Source organism: Talpa occidentalis, unplaced genomic scaffold (assembly GCF_014898055.3).
Source record: "Talpa occidentalis isolate TD23 unplaced genomic scaffold, MPIMG_talOcc4v2.1 talOcc4.7, whole genome shotgun sequence".
NCBI classification, from domain to species: Eukaryota; Metazoa; Chordata; class Mammalia; order Eulipotyphla; family Talpidae; genus Talpa; species Talpa occidentalis.
Genome location: NW_023605083.1, coordinates 21,654,747 through 21,676,312, shown reverse-complemented (window position 1 = coordinate 21,676,312; position 21,566 = coordinate 21,654,747). Strand labels below are relative to the sequence as shown.

General features: G+C 39.1%; 1 protein-coding gene and 1 pseudogene across 6 annotated transcripts in view; one reads left to right on the top strand and one right to left on the bottom strand.

Moving 5' to 3' along the window:
* Positions 1-21,566, top strand: part of KDM4C (lysine demethylase 4C) — a 415,273-nt gene that overhangs the window by 70,386 nt on the left and 323,321 nt on the right. For all 6 annotated transcript variants that reach the window (XM_054689301.1, XM_037493847.2, XM_037493848.2 and 3 more), the window contains one exon: positions 19,437-19,597. In XM_054689301.1, coding sequence (XP_054545276.1) covers positions 19,454-19,597 — 144 coding nt within the window. In that variant the 5' untranslated portion in view covers positions 19,437-19,453. The remainder of the gene's footprint in view (positions 1-19,436; positions 19,598-21,566) is intronic.
* On the bottom strand, positions 12,800-13,448 carry LOC119231991 (60S ribosomal protein L9-like; annotated as a pseudogene).

The following is a 21,566-nucleotide window of genomic DNA, read 5'->3' as shown; positions in this document are numbered from 1 at the left end:
ACTTATGCATAGTAAACATTATTCTGAAGAGTAAAGGTTAGAAACACCCGAAGACATTCTACTCTCACCATTTCTCATCAGCACAAGGATGTCTTTGCCAGGTCAGTAAGAAAATAAAGAAAAGGGGTAAGTATTATGATGGAGACTACAAGAAAATCACTACTCTCAGATAATTTTCATGATAGTCCAGATAGAAACATTAAGGAATCTACACAAATTAATGGAAATACAATTATTTGCAAGGTAACTGGATGTGAGATCCATTTAGGAATTAACATTTTTATATAACAGCAACAAAAAGAAAAATACTTAGCTTAAAAAAAATAACAAAAATGAGAAATATTTGGGCCTCCCCGGTGGCACAGCTGTTGAGCGCTGGGTTGCGAAGCTGCCCACAGCCTTGGCAGCGCTGGTTCGATCCCCGGCTGCTCCCCGGCCACCGGAGGAGGGTCCCGCATGGCGCGTAGACCTCTCCTGCCGCCCGCTGCTCCCCTCAGCAGTGTACTTCAGTCCCTCTGCCTGCTCTGCTCCCCGCTCTGGCTCTGGTGAATTCTCTCACCCTCCCGCACTTCTGACTGTACCCAGTGCTTGTATAAAAAATAAATAAATCTTTAAAAAAAACTGAGAAATATTTGATTTTAAACAAATACAAGTTCTATTTAAATGTTTAATGACTGTATTCTTCATGCAGTACCTAATCCTAGACTGAATTCCATACTGGAGGGAAAAAAATGATATAAAGGATATTTCTGGGACACTTAAAATTGGAACACAGAAATTAGATATAAGTATTGCATCAATGTTAAACTTACTGGAGTTGAAAACTCAACTGTCTCTGTGTAACACACAAGCCCTATTGAAATATAAACATCAAAGGACCATATTTGTACTTTACTCTCAAACATTTCAGGAAAAAGGGTGTGTGTGTGTGTTGTGTGTGTGTAGATAGAGAACATAAATTGAAAAGGCAAATAGGGTAAAATGTTAATAGATGAATCTGGATAAAGTGTATACAAGTTTTCTTTTTTTGGCATTCTGCAGTCTTTCTATATGATTGAACTTTATTTCTAAAGAAAAAATTAAAAAATGCTGTTTACCTTTTAACAAGTGTAAGAATAAACCCACAGTTTTCTGTTTTTCTTTGACTCAAGCTAAACTCATTAATTTGACTTTCTCTTAAAGGAAGGGTAGAGGAGCACTTTGTAGTATGGAAGAGCTAGGAGAAATAGTTATATTTAACCATGAGAAAAGTCTGACAATATTTACCCTTATATTATTTTTATGCCTATGTTATGAGATACTTTCCAAAAGTTATTGAGTAGTTTTTATTTTTGTTAACTATATAAATCACAAAGAAAGATACATACTTTTATATTTATTTCTGCTTACAACTTACAAATACACATTTATCTGCCTATCTTTGGATGTAGGGCAAAGCCTTTTTGTTTGAGTACAGGTCCACAGGTTTGAGTTCTGCATTGCCTCTCTTACATAACCACACCCACAATGCAGCAACTGTTACTTTCGTTTTTTGTGTTTCAAAGTAGAGTGAGAGTTGAACCAGGTGAAGTAATATGACCCAGAAGCCTTCTATATTTTACAAATCCTTCTAACCCCTGACCTTTTACTGTGGCAATTCACACACTTCATTTGTCATCCTTCTTTGAAAAAAATGATCTCAATTTTTCCAAAGAAATCAGCTTAAATCTTCTAAGAGACAAAATGTTGTATCCACACTTTATTTACACAGTATTTATGTTACAATGGTACAAGTTGCATAAACTGGCTTGGCAGTAAATGCTGTTGATTGCTAAGTATGAAATGCAGATGGTGCTTGGACAAAATGGACATAGCCTACTATGGACTAGCCTCATAGCATGTTGTGGGCACACCAAGGTATATTTTAGAGACAATGAAAATGAATGGTGTCCCATATTTGGTAAATCAGGTAAGCAGAGTGGGATTTAGAGTGAGAGTAAATACCTCTAAGTGCTGGCTAGTTTTTTAAATGGTTCTGTCAATAATTGTACTCAATGCTAAGAAATTAATTTTTTCTCATTAAGATAAACTAAGGAGCTGATTATTAGAAAAGATTATTAAGAAAAAGCAAACAGATGAGTAAAACAATCGTATGATTGCATGTGATATTTATGTAACCACATTTTTTTCCCCATTCACCATTATTACCTGTTTATATTTGATAATTCTATCACTTATGACTCAATTACAGATACTGGACACTGTCTTGGTTGATTTAAGCAGAAAGGGGTATAATTTCAGGAGTTCGGTATTAGAGCATTGTTGAAGGCTCGCAGAACAGGCACTTGGATGCTGGAGGGGACCCTGATAGGAACTGCCATTCCTGTGTCAAAATAGGAAACCGAAGAATTAGGGTCCAGGGTCCTTGCACCTTAGCTGAGAGATGGGAAGCAGAACGTTGCTGTTATATCTGTTTGTTCCACGAACAACCCATTTTAGGTTGAGACCAGGAATACTGCCAGAATTGTTACTATCTGCTAGATCTGTTACTGCAAGAAGGATGCCTTGTAGGTTTCCATGTCTTTCTCCATTCCGTACGGTTCTGAATTCAAGTCCCTTTATATGGGAAGAATTTAAATCCTCTATGGAATATCTGTTGTTGAAATTTCTGTAACACTTTTCTGTAATTTCTTGATGATGCAGACTCTTGAAGCATCTACCTTTATGACTTGCTTGATGCCCATGATGACTCAGGCTTGCTTTCTTCCCTTTCTTTCCCCTCCCTCAGATCTCTCTCTCTGTGTATTCTTTTGACTCCTTTTCTGGCTTATCTCTTTCCTTCTGTGATTCTCTGTTTTTGTGAAAGGATAACAGTGATTTCCATTACCCCTTATGGGTTCTCTGTGTGCCAATTCTGAGTATGGGGTGAGTGATGAGCCCGCTTAGATTAGTGGTCGTCTTTAAGATTACTGCCTGGATTCACCCCTGTAGTTGGGAGAAGTTCTTGGGGTGGGGGAGGAATGACTTTCACAGGTTGAAGCTGGGAGGTAGGAAACTTTTCTGAGCTGTTTCTTTATAAGGGCTAAGGTACAGTGGATTCTCATTATTTGTGGTAGTTATGTTCTATAAAGTTGCCATGAATACTGAATTAGTGAATACTGAAACATGGGAAAATAGGGTTTATGTTCCTTTGAGTTTTTTGTCAGAGCACTTTTGTCATAAACATATTATGTGTTTCCATTTAAAGACATTTAATATATATCATTAATTCATTAACATTGAGCTTATAGCCAATAGCACCATAACTCATGCATGAATGAAGGTCATATAGCAGGAATTTTCTTCATAAAGCACATTATAGCTTTCTTGTACTTAGGCACTTATGCTTGGGGGCAGTTATTAAGCAGCTAAATCACCAATAGTACAAAAGTACAAAAGCAGATGCCTTGCTTACAGTATGAGGGGTGCAGCAAGAAAGCAGAACTTTGCCTTGTTTTACCTCAGATTGGGGGGGGAACATGTGAGTAAGGTAATTTAAATATTTTGCTATGCTGCTCAAGTATGTGAATGCCAGACTTGTGCCACAAGTATTGATTTTCAGGTTACAAACAGATTTTATCAAATAGATGAATCTACAAATAGAGTATCCAGGAGTAAGGAGTGTTTCCTACATATGTGGCATGAGGGTGAAGACAGCATATTTTTAAAAAGGACAATGTTAATTTGCGGGCATTGTTAACAAGCAAAGAATTATAATGCCCCGTACACATGATATAACCTTTTAAAGACGGTTTATTTTATTTTATTTTAAACTTTTTTTTTTAAAAAGATTTATTTATACAAGAACTGGGGTATAGTCAGAGGCATGGGAGGGTGAGAGGATTCACCAGAGTCAGAGTGGGGAACAGAACAGTTAGACAGACCAAAGAGTGCTGAGGGGAGCAACGGGCGAGACAGGAGAGGTCTGCTGCGCCATGTGGCATTCTCACTGGCTGGCCTGGATCAAACCTGCGCTGCAGAGGCTGCGGACAGCTTCATAGCGTGGTGCTCAACCCACTGTGCCACCGGGGAGGCCCCAAAGATGGTTTATTTTAGATAGGCAAATGGAGGAAAGGCCAAGGAAATAACACAGTAATTAGAAATATGGGTGGTAGAATCTCACATTAAGCTCATGTCTTATCTTTAGCTGTTCCTAATTGAGAATTTGGGCAAATATTTTAATCTTTGTCATTGCTGAAATAGAGATATGATCACCTTCGGTGGAATTATTACGAGGTTTGAAAAATAGAGTGCACATTAATGCACTTAGCAGATTTCTAATTGACAGGAAGTACTAAGTAATGTCACACATATATCTATATACAGCACAACAAAAGAGGGAAACAGCTTGGCTCCCTTGGGAACTTTGGTTTAGAATTAAGCAAGGGTTTCAAGTATGCCTAAGGGATCTTTGAGGTTGGGGATGAGACAGGAGCTAGATCATGGAGGTAGCTTTGATGCTTAAAAGGATTTAAAATAGGGACAACGTGGTTAGTTTTGTGTTAAGTTGTGCTCAGCAGTTTTGTGCATGGATGGGTGAGAATTGAGGGAGGGTTGAACTACAGGTGGGTAAATCAGCTCGGACTCTTGCAGAAATTTAGGAAAGAAAACACCAGAGCTTGACTGAGTAACACTGGGAATGAAGACTAAAAATGGACATGAAAGATGTTTGGAAAGTCAAATAGACAACGCTTGGATTCCACACAGAAGTGGGGATTGAGGAGGACTCAGGATAAATCCTGGAATTTGGATGTGGGCCTTGCAGTGAAGGAAGAGCTTGCTTAGAAAATGCTCTCCATTCTTCCCTCTAACTTTTGATCCTGGTGAAGGGTGGGGCCTGTTAAATTTCTAAAACTTCAGTGATGTTCTGTGTTTTACTACACCACCTAGCTGGTGGTATTTTTACCACCTGTGTTTTTGTTCCCCATTGCACTTCTGAGCTCATTGAGAATTAAGAATGGTCAATGCCAATGCCAACCAAAAAGAAACAAGCAAGACTGGATGTACTGAATGAACCAGAATTGTGACTATGGGATAGAGGAACAAATTTGGAGGAAAGATTTCTTTTTATCCCTGTTAAGTTTCTGACTCAGTTTTTTCTCTGTTGATTTTTAAAATAATCTCCAAATGACTATGTCCAGTAGGCACTTAGATTTACTGGACTTGGATTTAGGGGAGAGAGGTCCTTGTTGTGTATTTCTAAGGCATTAATAAGGACACTTGAGGGCAATTTGGATGAAATATCCCATACTGTCTGTGTTGGGTGACAAGGGAAAACAACCAAGAGAGACTTTTGGAGTATACCAGTAGTGAGGGTCCAGGGTTCAGGTCCCTGTTCGGGCACCACTGCTGTGGACAGGACAGCCGATGAAGTTCTCTGCCATTAATGAAGACTCAGAGTCTAAATGAATTTGCAATGAGGGGAGGCTGGGGGGAGTGCCATCGAGAGCAGCTCTGCCTTTCACTCTCCCAGCTCAAGCTTTTATTGAAGATATGAACAAAGGAACAAGAAAATAGCATGCAATTGTGTTTTTGCTTATACAGATTAATAAGTTACTGCTGAAAACAATTTTTCCTGATTAGTAAGGAACATGCGCATAAGCAAGTACATCCTCAGAGAACAGGAGTCAAATCTGGCAAGTTCTGTTTGCAGAACTTCTAATGTCCTAGAACTCCGTATGCAGAGTAAACAGGTATTCTCCAAAAACTCCAGCTCCCTTTAGGACAGCAGGCTCCCAACAAAAAGGGAGCTCCAGAGAGTGGAGTGACTACCAAAGAGTAAGATAAAGTGGACAAAATGTATGTAGGCTATTTTATGTTGGGATTGTTAGTAGGCAGCCCCAGAAATAAAAAGGAGGGTTGTACCATTTTGTGAATTCTTACTTGCACATTAAGAACTTGGAACAAGGCTCCAAAACAGGCAAATAGAGAGTCCTAGAAAAGTTACAAAGGGACTTAGAATGAGTTAGGTTAGAGATTAACTGGCCAGCATGTGGATAGATGTCTGTCCTACCAGCAGTACCAGGAAAATTTTTGGAACTAAAAGAGCAGGAGACTTAGCCCCATCAAATGCCATTGTTTTAAAGGACCACCTGGCCCTTCAGCTCTGCCCCTGTTTCCCAGGAGCCTCCTGTTCAGCAAGTCAGATTCATGGTATACCGTGAGTTGTAGCCCTCAGGGCTGGGTTTCTCATGGTATAAAGATGGGGGTGAAGTCCATTCAGGACATCATTTACTGGCTGTGAGTTTCTGTGACGGGATTTGTCTATGAGGGCTTGGGAGAGAAACTTATAGTTGGGGGTCTGTCTAGGAGGGAATATAGTGTGAAGGGAGCCGTTCAGAATTACATGGGAGAGGTTTGAGCATATCTGTAGGCAGTGGGGAAGAAGTTAATAGATTTTAATTTGAAATTTTTCTTTTTAAGCGAACATCTGTGTGCTTACTATAGCCTGAAAATGTGTTAAATTTCTTATTTTTTAAATTGAGAGTCTATTGATATATAACATTAATTTCAGATGTAAAAAATGATTTGATATTTGTGTAAATTGCAAAATGATTATGTGTATTTTAACCTTCATCACCACACTGTTACAGTGGTTTTTTTTTTTTTTTTGTATTTTGATGAGTACTTTAAGATTACTCTTAGTAGCTTTCAAATATGTGATGTAGTGTTACTAACATGGTCACCATGCTGTGACTAAACTCTTATGTAGTGATTTATTCAGTTCCCATCACAGTGCTGTGGGAAGAGGAGTGTTAGCTACTTTACTGATGGGGAGCCAGAGGCCTAGGTTAATTTTCCACCTATTAAGTAGGGCAGCATCTGGTAGGGATTAGAACTCAGTCCTGTCTATCTCTAAGGTCTGGACTTCTTTACCTGGCCGGAGGCAGTCTCAATTTGAAATAAATACTAAAAGGTATTTCCATTGTGGTAGTAATTTAGTGTGCTTGAGATTGCCTTGTAATGTCAATTTGTTTAATTGCTAGAAAGCCAAGCAATTGTCATCTGTTAGAGTAACATTTTGTGTGGTAATGTTTCAATCTAAGGATTTAGACATGGTCTAATTAATACAGTGGTTTCCGGTCTTTGCATTGTTAGAGATGAATGGAAACCAACCCAAGGCAAAGGGATAATAGGATTTCTGACACGTAGGAAGTTATGTTCGAGTGCTATGACCTAATAAAGTTTGTCATTCTCCCATCCCCTACCTCTCTTTTTTTGTAATAATTACTTACTTAGTATAGTCTGTTGATAAAAGAACTGTGCTGTTCAACCTTTGGTCATTTTAAGTTGAAAGTAATAGTGCAGACATTCATAAATTTTGAGTATTGAATCAAAAAGGCTCAATGCTCTAATTCATGCCTTGTGGCTTTTTCTAAGACATTCTTTGCTTTGTAACATAGCATAGATATGTATATTCATATGTACATATAGAAAATATTATAGACCCTTTGTTCTAGTTGTGCTATTGTTCATTTCATCATATTCCCTCCTTTGTTGCTGCTTTTCTATGCAAATATTTATTGGCCAACAATTGATACATGTAGTTTTTATTCATATCTATTATGTTTTTTGTTTTGTAATAGTCTCCTGTTCCTAATCCTGTACTCCCAGTGTCCTCTGCACACCTAACCCTGTTGGCTTTGGATTGTAGACTGTTCCACATTTTGGATTTAGTATACTGCTTTCTTGCCCCTGTATTTCCTAACTGGTAGTGATATTTATTTATTTATTTATTTATTTATTTATTTTTTAAAGATTTATTATTTATTTATTTGTTTGTTTGTTTATACATGCAAGCACTGGGTACAGTCAGAAGTGCGGGAAGGTGAGAGAATTCAACAGAGCGGGGAGCAGAGCAGGCAGAAGGACCGAAGTACACTGCTGAGGGGAGCAGTGGGCGGCAGGAGAGGTCTGCGTGCCATGTGGGACCCTCCTTTGGTGGCCGGGGAGCAGCCGGGGATTGAACTGGTGCTGCAGAAGCTGCGGGCAGCTTGGCAACCCAGCGCTCAACCGCTGCGCCACCGGGGAGGCCCTGGTAGTGATATTTAATGATGGGTTTAGATTCAGATTTACTTTTTTTTTTTTTTTTTTAAAGATTTATTTATTTATTTATACAAGCACTGGGTACAGGCAGAAGCGCGGGAGGGTGAGAGAATTCACCAGAGCCAGAGCAGGGAGCAGAACAGGCAAAAGGACCAAAGTACACTGCTGAGGGGAGCAGCGGGCGGCAGGAGAGTTCTGCGCGCCATGTGGGACCCTCGCCTCATGGCCGGGGATCGAACAGGTGCTGCAGAGGATACGGGCAGCTTCGCAACCCAGTGCTCAACCCCTGCGCCACCGGGGAGGCCCCAGATTTACTTTTTTATGTAAAGATGTTTAATAGATGATGCTGTGTTTTCCATTGCTTCTTACCATATCTGCTAATTCCACTGATATTGAGCCTGACTCCTCCACTATAATGCTTCTGCTTAACTTGTTGCCTCATGATTTTAGTAGCCATAAATGATGTTTTCCTAGAGTCTCTATTTCATTAGGGGATGTTTAAAAAAGGTGATCATATAGTTCTCTCACTTTTTCCCACATTTATTGCTTGGATTATTTCTGTAAAGAGGAATTTTCTGCCATCAATTTGTTTGCACTAAAACAACATTTGTTCAGAAAACTCAAGGTAAGGGCTTGATTTCTTGCCTTTATAAATCTTTGGTGTAATATGTTCATGAATTCCAATGACTGTTACTTTAAAAAGAAAAAGAAATAGAGACTTAGGGATTTTTTTTTAAAGATTTATTTATTTATTTATGCATACAGGAACTGGGCTATAAGTCAGAGGTATGGGGAGTGAGAGGATTCACCAGAGACAGAGTCAGGAGCAGAACAGGTGGATCTACTAAAATACACTGCTGAGGGGAGCAGCGGGCAAGATAGGAGAGGTTTGCGACGCCATGTGTGCGTTCAGTCCTGGCCTGCTGGGGATCAAACTCATGCTGCAGTGGCTGGTGATAGCTTGATAGCACTGTCTTTAACCCTGTGCCACCAGGGAGGCCCCTAGACTTAGGGATTTTAAAGTATTTTGTGATATACTTAATTCACTGTGGTCTCATGGTTTTTTGTTTTAATTGATTATAGTGTGTTATTTTTATTTATTTTGATGATTAAGTTCCCTCAAGTTTAGCTAGTGGAAGCCCCTTTATGCCCTTTTGACATGGCCCCATTTTTTTTACTTATTTTAGTATTTCTTTACTTTCTGTCATAATATGTTCCAGGCGTACCTTTTTTTTTTTTTTTTTTTTTTTTTACAAACTGATATCTAATATAAACATTTCTAAACAAAAGTAAATACCCAAAATGAACACCCAAATATCCCAGATTCAACAATTTTCAAAATATTCCCAATCTTTTTCCATATATCCTCTTCCTCTCTTTTTTTGTTGCTGAAGTGTGTTTGTTGTTTTTTGAGGGGGGAGAGAGCACAATGGACTATGGTGGTAACTGTGGGTGTTTGGGTGGTAGGAGTGCTATGGTGACCACACCTGCAAGAGAACATTATATTGTCAAAACACTAGCACACATGTAAAACAATGGTATGTCAATAACAATTAAAAAATTAAAGGAATTAGTCTTTTATTCAAGAAGCTCTTTCAATTTTGTGAAGAGCTGTGTTTAGAAACCAAGATTTGATAGCTCATTACTACTGGGGTATTACTACTTCCAAGACATCTTGGTGGGCAGAACTAAGGAATTAATACACACACACACACACACACACACACACACACACTAACTCTCTCTCTCTCTCTCTCTCTCTCTCAACAAACACATACTGTGAGTTTACATTAATATTTCTAAATTCCAGGCTTGTACCATAGGTTAACTCTAGTTTCCTCCTTCAACAACATTTGACAGCAAGAAAAGTGACTTCCATTTTCAGCCAGTACATACCCAGTCTCTGGTGCTTGTCAGGCTTGTGGTCATTGTCCTCTTCACTACAGTCAGTCTTTTAATACCACCAGGGAGGCCCTCATTCTTTGTCTTTCATGACATTGGCATGTTTGAAAAATATAAAGTGCTTATTTTTAAGAATGCCACTTAATTTGGCCTTTATTTAATTTATTAAAATGGCCTTATTTAATTTATTCACTGTTGATTTTAGTTTTAAAGTGGTACCTGCCCTTATAAGTTTTTGATAGCTTGCTTGCCTTCTAGAACAACATGTTCCAGTCATATCTTGTAAACTTGTGTCAGACCTGCAACCAACCTTTTCTTCAAAAGGTTGCTTCTTTCTATTGAAGTGTAGTATTTAGAGACCACAATTTGCATGCAGTGGGTACCCTTTGCTACTGTATTGTTTTTGTTTCTATGCTTTGTTCAGTGGGCAGTACTACAAAATACATGTTATTTTATTCTTTGAGTTTTCAATTGATTTAAACAATTTTAAGGAAATGCATATTGTAGGAGAAAAGATCATCAGTTCTTACTGCTATTTGAGAAATTGCAATGAAAGATTAAATTTTTATGTAACCAAGATTTTATATTGGGGAACCTGCCTGGTGGCGCAAGGGGGTAATTCTCAGTACTATGAAGCTATCTGTTCCACCCCAGGCCAGGGAGCTGACCCACATGGTGCAGCAGACTTCTCCTGTCTTGCCTACTGCTCCCCTCAGCAGTATATTCCAGTTAATCCATCTGTTCTCTTCCCCACTCTGTCTCTGGTAATCCTCTTACCCCCGCACCTATGGCCTATACTGCAGTTCTTGTATGCATAAATAAATCTTAAAAAAAAAAAATTCACATTGGTATCTCATTATACTTATAATAAGCATTTTGATTCTTAATGACAGTAGCATTATTTTCTTATAGTGTAATTGTATTATATTACAGTATTATTGTACTAATTAAGAGTTCAACATTGGACTTCCCTGGTGTCCCAGTGGTTAAATCTTAGCACTATCATTGCTTCAGCCCACCTGGCCCACTTTGATGGCCTGAGTTCTATCCCTGTCCAGGGAGCTAACCCACATATGGTGCAGCAGACCTCTCCTGTCTTGCCCTCTGCTTCCTTTAGCAGTGTATTTCAGTAAATCTGTCTGTTCTGCTCCCCACTCTGTCCCTGGTGAATCCTCTCATCCTTCCCTCCCCAAACCTCTGGCCTACACCCCAGTTCTATGCAAAAATAAATAAAATCTTTAATAAATAAATAAATGTTCAATATTAGTGTTACTAATAATCTGACAGCTAAATGCAATTTAATATATATTTTAAGTATTCTGTATTCTAAAATATATCCCATAGAATTTACAGTTTAAATAGTACTGTGCTTCAAAATTACTTATGCAGTTCTTTTCCTGGTTTATTAAATTACTTACACAGTTCTTTTCATGGCCACTGACTTTTATTATATGATTAAGTTAATTTGATTTTCAAATTTTTTCCTTTTAAGTTTTGTTTTTAAATTTTATAAATCACACATGATTGCAGAGTTAGAACTCTTTGTAAAGCTACATTCACAAAAGTTTTGCTCCCCTCTCTTGTCTCTTCTTTTTCCTTCAAGTAACAATTTTTATTCGTTTTGGTCTTGCTTTCTATACAAAAAGTAGAACATAAAAAAACCCTCTTCTGTATTTTACTTATTAAATTGTATAGTATAATTTGGAAATCATTCCAGATCTCTACTTTGAGATCTTCCGCATTCCTTTAGGTTGCCTCTACAGTGTTGTGTACAATGCTAGCAGTACCATGTGATTCAGCAAGGCTCTATTCATGGGCACTTATGGTAGTGTAAGGTAGAAAAAGGAAAAACTAGGAAATGAAATATGTAATTAAAATGACTGTGTTTGAAAAATTGATGCAAGGTTGAAATGGACATACATAAAGTAGATATCATATGTAAGATTCAGTGCTGGGAGGAAGTTGCAGATTTGTAACTAGAATCAGTTACTCTGTGAGCATTTCATGTAAGGAAAATTGCTTTTCCCACCCAGTGGGACTCCAGCTTGGCTGTAGTGTGACCAAAAGGAGTGTCATGGGTAGGTGGAACAAAGACAATTTTGCAGGTTCCAACATCCTTTTCTGTGTGCCTGTTCTGAGGAGATGACAGTCCGAGTGCTAATAGATCTATCAGTCTTGCTAGATATTTTTTTTTTTAAACACTACAGTGTTTAATTGACATATCAAAAATTTAACCATTTTCAAACCAAAGATTAACTCTTTAATATAGAAAAACCCTATTTATTTGGCTTAAGGTCTCACTAAAACATACATGTTCCAAGTGATTGTTGTCTATTTTTTCTTAATTTAAAATTATGAGGGACTAGGATGCTGAAATAAATGCCTAAAGCAAATCAAAGATTTAAGACTGAGGGGATCCTGGAGCACTGAAACCATATTTATCATAAACTCAATATTCCAACTCTTCCCAAAACTCTTTGTTCTATTTCTCAGTTGCTTTTTCACAAAAAGTTACTGGTATAGACAAGTGAATGACGCATACTTGCCTTACAACATTCAATTTTAGATCACTACAAAATTTCTTATTTTCTATATCCAATTAACAATTTCAAGTCATCTGACACTGTTACTATAGTCCTCTTGCCTGTAACACCCTTGATATTCCTTTGGAAATCAGATTCAAGCCTTTTCTCTGTAAAGTTCTTCGGTAAAACTGTTTCTTGTTACTTTTCTTAGCACACTAGAACTGACTTGAACTGTTTATTTGCTTAAAAGTTTGAAAGGATAATCAGCTTAAGGAAAAATCAATGAAGACTTTTATTATTGTATCTTAAAGATGTACCACAAATAGGTCTAAGAAATCATCCATTATCTTGCTGCTCTGTAGCTGGACAACTTAAATCTTATTCATCAGCTTGCCGAACTGTTCCTTTTTCAGAAACATAGATACCATCCAAAAATTTCCTGATATCCTTGTTTTTAACTGTCGTGGCTTGCTGAATCAAAGCAGCTGAATTTGATACAAGTTCAATATTGTTTCCTTCAAGAATCTACTCATCTTTCTGGGCTCGAGATACTGAACAAGCAACACCTTGTCTCATCCGAACCCTGTGAATGTATTTTTCACCCAAGAAATTTCGGATTTCAACAAGAGACCCATTCTCCTGAATAACAACATTGATAGGGAAGTGAGCATACACAGACCTCATCTTATAACGGAAGCCCAGTGTAACACCCTTGATCATGTTCTGTACATGACTACAGATAGTGCGAACAGTAGCCAGTTCCTTTCTATTTCCCCACCATTTGTCAACCCAGAGCCTTTTCTTTTTCTTCCCAAGCAAACTGAGTTCGACATTGATGTGATTGAAGTCCCTCCGCAGGGTGCCTCTGGGGCCCTTCACAATAACAGTGTGACCCTTCAGGGATATGTCAACATTTTCTGGAATGTCGACAGTCTGATTGCTGAGAATGGTTTTCATTCTTGCAGTAGATGCGGCAAAGAGCAGTCTTGCTAGATATTTGGTGACCAAGAGAAGGGGAAAACTTTCTCAGTTTACCTAGGAAGTCAACTTCTGTCTGTTCACATCTACCAGGGGCTAGGAAGTCAACTTCTGTCTGTTCACATCTGCCAGGGGCCTGTGGAGGGATGATCAGGATTGTGTGTTGGCCAGTATAGATTGATGGAGGCAATTTACATATTTTGATCTTCCTCAGGAAACTTCTCCAGCAACCTGGCATAAAATAAGTGCAGTAAAGGAAACTTTTGCATAGGTTCATTTGTCGTCTTGACTGTTCTCTCACAGAAGCATCTTCCAGAATCCACTTGTCCTTCCCTACTTGTCTCTGTAGGCTGATGGGGCAAGCTGGATTAATGATCTGAATGGAAACAAAAGGGTGAAGCGAAAGTGCATGGGCCTCTGGGAGAGGAGTGATGTCTCACTCAAACAGAAGATGATCAATAATTAGGCTGAGGGCTTTTCTTTGCCGTCTTTCTTTTCTTTCTTTTTAAATATTTATTTATTTATTTATTTATTTATTTGTACAAGCACTGAGTACAGTCAGAAGCGCGGGAGGGTGAGAAAATTCATCAGAGCCAGAGCGGGGAACAGAACAGGCAGACTGATGAAATACACTGCTGAGGGGAGCAGGAGGCGCAGCAGGAGAGGTCTGTTGCACCATGTGGGACCCTCGCTGGTGGCTGGGGATTGAACCAGCATTGCAGAGGTTGTGGACAGCTTTGCAGCCCAGTGCTCAACCGCTGCACCACCAGGGGAGACCCTCTTTGCTGTCTTTCTAATTTAGGGTCCTAGATTCCATTGAGTCCTGGGATGATAGTCAAGGGCAGCCTTTAAATCCAGATGTTCTTGACGTGATTCAATACCTGGACTGTGTACTGATGGTTGAGGTAGAATTTTCAAGGTGGCTTACCACTTCCTTTTTCATACAAGTCTAGAACAAATTGAGAAAGATGAAGGAGTTAGCTGGAAAGTCAGAGTATTGTGTGCTTTATTGTTGATAAATTTGGGGTTGGAGTATGTGATGCTCTATTTCTTTCTCTCCAGTCTGATCCTTGATGTCTTTGTTAGCTCACTTAGGCAGCTGTAATTAATTATCACAAATGTGGATGAATGAAAATGAGAGAAATTTATTCTCACAGTCCTGGAGGCCAGGAACCCCAAATCAGGGTATCAGCTGTGAGCCATGCTTTCACTTTTGGGAGGACACAGTTCAACCCATACAATGCTAGATCGTGGCAGTCTGCCAAGCAAAAGCTTCCTTTGCTCATTGAGGTTAGACTGGGTGAGCTGCACCCTTGAAATGAAAAGGCCAGGCTTGTAGCAACCTTAGACGGGCCCTGGGTCCTACCTCTGACAAACTTGGCACATAGAAAATGGAGTCGAGCGGGGAAGTAGCATTTGTTTGCCCAAGTTTTGGGTGCTGAGTTTCTTTTTAAAATTTCATCATAGGAAGGAGGAGTGAGGGAGGATTGGAAAGCATGGTTTTCAGGACTTGGGTGAGTTCTCATCAGGAACTACGTTGGAGGCTGGATATAGGTTCTCTTTTACACTAGCACAGCTGGTGATTGTATTTTGCTTCATTTTCTTTCTAGCCTAATGCATTGTCTGTGTACTGATGAGTGCTCTTCTCCCAGGGGGCTTCTCTTTACAGTGGACCCTCAAGTGTTCTCTTCAGAGGCATTTATCAGTATGGACCAGTTCTGTGGCAAGCATTGTCTAAGAAACTAGTATACTACATGATGAGAAGAATCCTCAGATTCTCCTCTTCACACAGAAGTTGTTTAAGTAAGAGAACATAAAATCAGAAATACCCATGTACTCAAGGAAAGTAATGTAAGATTTTAATTTACATAGCAGGAAAGCATCAGCTCAGTTTCTTTTTTATTACCTTATAAAGATATAATATTAGAATAAAGAGAATAGATGTTTTTTTCTTCATGATAAATATAAATTTTCAGAAAAGAAGCTTGGGAGAGTTATGTAATTATGAATTAGTATTAGACTTTTCTTCACTTAATGAAAACGATCTTTAGCTTAGTTAGAAGAAAAATCCTAAGGGTACTTACTATTTAATATGGTTACTTGGTGTAGGGAGTCTCAAAAATATTGAAGAATAGCTCTGTAGAAGCAGAATAACAAAGTTATCATTACAGATATTCTTGTCATTCACTTTGGGGACTGAGTCTCTAAAGAGGTGTAGTATTAAAAAAAAGGATTATTGCATCACCTTCAGCTGAAAATCAGAGTTGTTTCTTGCAAAATGTAACAGTCTTCCTCTGACTAGGAGGTATTGCAAAAGCACTTTAAACCTACTTTTCTTCTTTACTCAGAACAAATAAAGGTAAAATAAAAACAGGAGAGACTGGGAATTTGACTCTAGTAACTTCATTAAGCTTAATAATGATAAAAGTGGATTGGAAAGTACTCAAGTAGCAGAAATTTATGAACTACCTTTTAAAGGTAAAGAACATAAGTGGGCAAACCAAAATGAAATGAAAAGCGTAATGAATGTCCAAAAATTATCAACTTAACTATTATCAAAGAGTACTTCCCATCTTACTTGGAGTAATGTTTAAGTTCTTTTCTTCCCACTTTCCTCACGTACCTGTTCTAGCCACACCCACTCCTTGGTGTTTCTTGAAGAGCCCAACAGGCTCCTTGCTGTTACATCTGTTAAAATGCTCTTCTTTGAGATGTCTGCTAGAGTTATTCCCTCCTTCAGGGCTGACTTGCCTTCCCTTGCCTACCCCCTTAAAAATAGTTACCCCTCTTCATTACACTCTGTCCTGTTACCCTCAGAACACTTATTACTTGTCTGTTTTACTTCACTAGTGTTAGGACTTGTTTTCATTCCTTCATGAATGTCTGCCCAGCAGTTAGGCATTCGGTAGCAGTTTGTTGAATGGCGGGATTTCTATTTCTCTCTTTAGTGGCTTCTTGCTCTGCCTAGAGAAATAATCAAACCACCCTTGTTCTCTGGGCAGGGGAGAAATAAGGCTTCATTCCATGTACCAAAGGTAATCTGAGGACTTCCCTTTCTTACTGCTTAGGTTTTTTTTTTCTAATATTTTTTTCCCAGTTCAGGCAAATGAGTGTGTTTTCTAGGTGATCTTTCTGTTTCGTGACCAATTCTTTCCTTTTTCCTGCATTGGATATCATTTTATAAATATTTTAACATTTCAGCATATTTTCCTTTATTCAGTTTAGCAAATAGTTATTTCAGCAATTATTATAAGCCAGGCTGGATCCCAGATTGGATGCCAGGGCTTAAGAAGATGGAGAGTCTGTTTTTCCTGTGAGGAACTTCGAGCTCAGTTTGTGATTGGAACTGCAACCCACTGGGACATACAACTGTTGTAAGAATTCAGAGAGAGAAGAGAGACAGAGAGGGGTGGAAACAAATAGGGTGTTTTGGGTGTTTAGCCCATTCCTGCTCCAAAGGATGGGCATCTTGACAGTGGACAGTACTTTGCCAGGTGAGGAAGCAAATAAAGGTTGCTCCAGTGGAAGGGAATAACTTGGGAAAAGGCATAAAGAGAGCTCTGCTTTTAAAAAAAAAAGGTTTATTTTTATTTATGCATAGAAGAAATGGGGTGCAGGTCAGAGATGTGAGGTGTGTGTTAAGAGGATTCATCGGAGATAGAGTGGGGAACAGAACAGGCGGATCTACTGAAATAGACTGCTGCGGGGAGCAGTGGGTGAGACAGGAGAGGTCTGCTGCTCCATGTGGGTTAGCTCTCTGGCCAGGGATTGAACTTAGGCCGCAGTGGCTGGTGATAGCTTGATGGCACTGAGAATTTTTTTTTTAAAAGATATATTTATTTATGCATCCAAGAACTGGGGTACAGGCCAGAGGTATAGGGGGTAGAGAATTCACCAGAGACAGAGTGGGGAACAGAACAGACAGATTGACTGAAATACACTGCTGAGGAGAGCTGTGGGTGAGGAGTCAGAAGTAGTCTGCTGTACCATGTGGGTAGCTCCCTGGCCAGTGATCAAATTCGTGCTGCAGTGGCTGCTGCTAGCTTCATAGGTTGTGTCTTAACCCCTTGCACCACTAGGGAGGCCTGGCACTGAGACTTTAACCCCTGTGCCAACAGGGAGGCCTGAGCTCTACTTCTTTAGAGAAGCACAGTGAGCATTGTTGGAACATAAGGTTTAATGCAGGTTGTGGTGGTGAAGAAGGCAATGGTAAGGCTAGATCTAGATGCTTCTAATGGATTATGTATCTGTTTAGAGAAGAGATTTTTCGTGGATTGGAGCCTGTGTGTCTCTAAACATGAAGGTGAGTGGAAGGTGTCCTGGAAGGTTTTTTCTTTGGCCTTACCCCTCTCCATAGCAGGGAAAATGCAGAATGTTTTCTGTCATATATTTATATGTCTCCACACAGATTATTTTCTCCTTTATATTGTTTGTTTGTAGAGGGTGGCAGGATTTGATTTTGATGTTCCTGATTCTCATCACATGTGCTTTGTGAGATAAACACTTAAACCTTAAATCAACAATGATCATATCTTTATCTATAGCTCTGATCTGTTTTAACTTCTTATTTTCCTGTAGCATGTTTCTCCCTCTTACCCACCTCATCCCTCACTGCAAGTATTTCTTTTTGTCAGGCAAATTAATTGTTTTTTTAAAGATTTATTTATTTATTTATACAAGCACTGGGTACAGTCAGAAGCGCGGGAGGGTGAGAGAATTCACCAGAGCCAGAGCCGGGAACAGAACCGGCAGACTGACGAAATATACTGCTGAGGGGAGCAGCGGGCACACCAGGAGAGGTCTGAGCGCCATGTGGGACCCTCGCCGGCTGCCGGGGATCGAACCAGTGCTGCAGAAGCTGCGGGCAGCTTCACAGCCCAGCACTCAACTGCTGCGCCACTAGAGGAGGCCCAGGCAAATTAATTTTTAAAAAAGGGTGGGAAATCTGTTCTAATAGGATTTGTTGTTTGATGCCAGGCACTAATGCTGGCATCAGGAAAGGGCTTGAGGGTGGGACTTCTTTCTGGGGATGTATTTTTTTGCCATCTTTGTACTTGGCACATATTATGTGTTCAATTAATGTTTGCTGAAGGATCATCCTATTTCTTGATAGCAGGACTAAGTTTGTGACTGCATAGCAAACTCTACTGTCTGTTTTTGATCTCCTATAATCTTTTCTTTCTAAGATCCAGACTAATTAAATTCCCCCCTCCATCCTTCAGTATTTCCAAATATTTCCACTGCCTAGGGGGTTCTCCTATCTGGCAAATTCCTATCCTTTCTCATAAGTCTTAACTGCCCCTTTCTGGGGAAGTCATTTGTTTTTAACTTGGTGAAACTGGTTACTCCTTCCCCTGTACAATTTTGTGTTACAGCTTATTCGGTCTCTAGATGGTGAGCTGGAAGGTGAAGATAAATGTCACTACTTCTTTGTCTCCAGTATTTTAATGTGGTGCCTGGTGGTTTTACTGAAAGGATGGTTTGTAAATTATTATAGGGAAGCGTGTTATGACAGGAGCCGGCACACCTGAGTAAACTTTGTGCCGGGGGTGTTGATCATTGTCCTTTCTCTACTCATCCTGGACTAGGGCTTTACACAGATACGTGCATGAGATTTTTCAGAACTAGTACTTGGGAACAAGGCCTTTTGTAAATTTGAAAAATTCTAACATACATTCTTGCCAGGAAGGATTTTGAGGGGGGTGAGAAATATAATTAGATTAGTGATTCAATGCCAGGAATAGGAGCTTGGCAGGAGGAGTGATTAGAAGTAGTTTTTGTTTTTTTTCCTAGGCGTTCAGGAGAGGCCAAGGGAATCTCCCTGTTAGGGTAGTAGGAAGGATTGGTAATACGTAACTAAAAGAGAAGATTTCCAGCTGGGGGAGCTTACGTGATATTTGGGAGGAATGACCTCTAACCTCCCCATGCAGTTATTCAGTGCTGATGATTATGTCATCTTCTCTGCAGAGACTGTTGCAGCAATCATGGAGGTGGCTGAGGCGGAGAGTCCTCTGAACCCCAGCTGTAAGATCATGACCTTCAGACCCTCAATGGAAGAGTTCCGGGAGTTCAACAAATACCTTGCATATATGGAGTCTAAAGGAGCCCACCGAGCTGGTCTTGCAAAGGTGATTATCCTCAGATGCTTTAAAGCAAAATGGTCATTTGACCTTTCAGTTACTTCTGTGAAGTGGGAAATCATCTTCATGATGTGGGAAATTGTTTCTTCTAAAGTAAGATAATTGCAAAGTCTTTGTTCACTTTAATCCATATGGAACATTTGATTCTTCACAAAATAATTATCTTATTTTTCTTTCAGCTATTTATGCTAGGTTGTGTTCTCGGGCTTTTTTTTTTTTTTTTAAACCTAGAAGCCAAAGAACTTCATATGGGTTTCAGAGGTAGGAGAGTATTCCTAGCTTTTATCTTTTTCTCATGGAGGATGGTATTAATTGTTCCGAAGCTTGACTACTGTTCTCCTCCCTCTCCTTCTCCTTCTTTCCTTCCCTCCCTCTCTCCTCCTCTTTGTTTCTTCTCTTTTTTTGTTCTCTTTATTTTTTCTGTACTCCCTGCCTTTCTCCAGTCCTAGTCAAGGAGAGAACTTCCATAACTGCAGGGTCAGTGTTCAGGCCCTCCTGCTCTCCGGTCCACTTACTGCATCTGGGATGTGTCCTTGGGGCCTGCCATTTTGTTGTGTGTAATTCAGATCCTTCCTAGAAAGGTTTAAAATTTGATATTAAGATGAGTGAAACCTTATTATGGGTAGGTGAGAGATAGAAAAGGAAGGTAAAGAGAGTGTAAAGGTTGATAATGAACTCAGACGAGCTATCCTTAGTTTAGTGTATCCTTAAAGATCCCGTTTTTGGAACCTCCACAGTTACAGATTATCTTTGTGGAGAAAAATCATTTTTTAGTTGAAGAGAATGCTATTATTTCAGAATCATTTGACACATGTAATTTTGGTTCTCAACTTGCATTAGGTTAGCAAGAATTTGTGGACTTTATTTGGGTGGAGGAAAATTGGCGGGGGGCGGTGACTATCTCCCCTTTTTTGGACTCTGAATGCAGCCCTTTGTCCTGTTCTCCTTTTGTTTCTTGAAAACATATATCTTACTGTGTTCCACTGAGATTGGTAAATGTCCTGTGCACCTTTAGTAACATGAGAAGAGGAAGTAGCAAGTACCCTCAAGAGGGAGTTGCAGGCACAAAGAGTACACCTGTGTGGCTGTTGGTGTTATATAACAGAATGAAATTAATGAGAGCTACAATTAGTTTTCTGATTGTTGAATAAAGCACACCTGAGTCCTGACTTTTTAATTTTTCTGAGACTCATTGACAATGTTGGAGATATTTATTTATGCAATCCTGTGATTCTTTCCTATTACTTATACTAGGAATACAATGAACCCTTTGTTTCTAGTTATTTTTGCCCTTTTTTATGTCAAGTCACATAAATCTCAGTTTCATCTACTTTCCCTATTTCCCTGGAAGTTGCAGCAACAGCAAGTGTATAAACTGTACTAAATCAAATCATGCAAATCAAAACTTCATTAATGTTGTTAGTTTGCTTTGGAGGCTAGCCCTGGGGAAAGAGCTGCTCATGAAGAGTCTTTGTTAATGCACCATTTAATGAATTGGTCTTATTTTATGATTTGAAGAACATGGTTGAACAGTTCTAGTAGTAGTGACTTTGGCCTAAGATTATGGTCTGAGGTTTTCCTTTCATCAGCATTTTTAGGTTTATATTTCAGCCTTAAATTTTATTTCCAAAGTGAGAGGATTGATACCCTGGCTTTCTATCTATAAAGATGATGGTCAAGCTGGGAAAGTGAAAATAGTGACAGTCTCCTTAAATGTAAAACTTGTTCCTATGTTGGAAAATCTGATATGTTAAGAACTAAAATTATAGTCCAAAATTAAAACTTTTGTCATAGGCATGTACTTAGAAATTTTTTAAGTTCTATTTGAATGTTTTAATGGAAAGTAAATGAACCTGCATGAATACTTACAAAGATAACATTTAGATATTTGTAAATTTATTTGCATTCCATGCTTTGCTAACTTTCGAAAAGGAAAAATTGCTGTAAACTTTTTGGG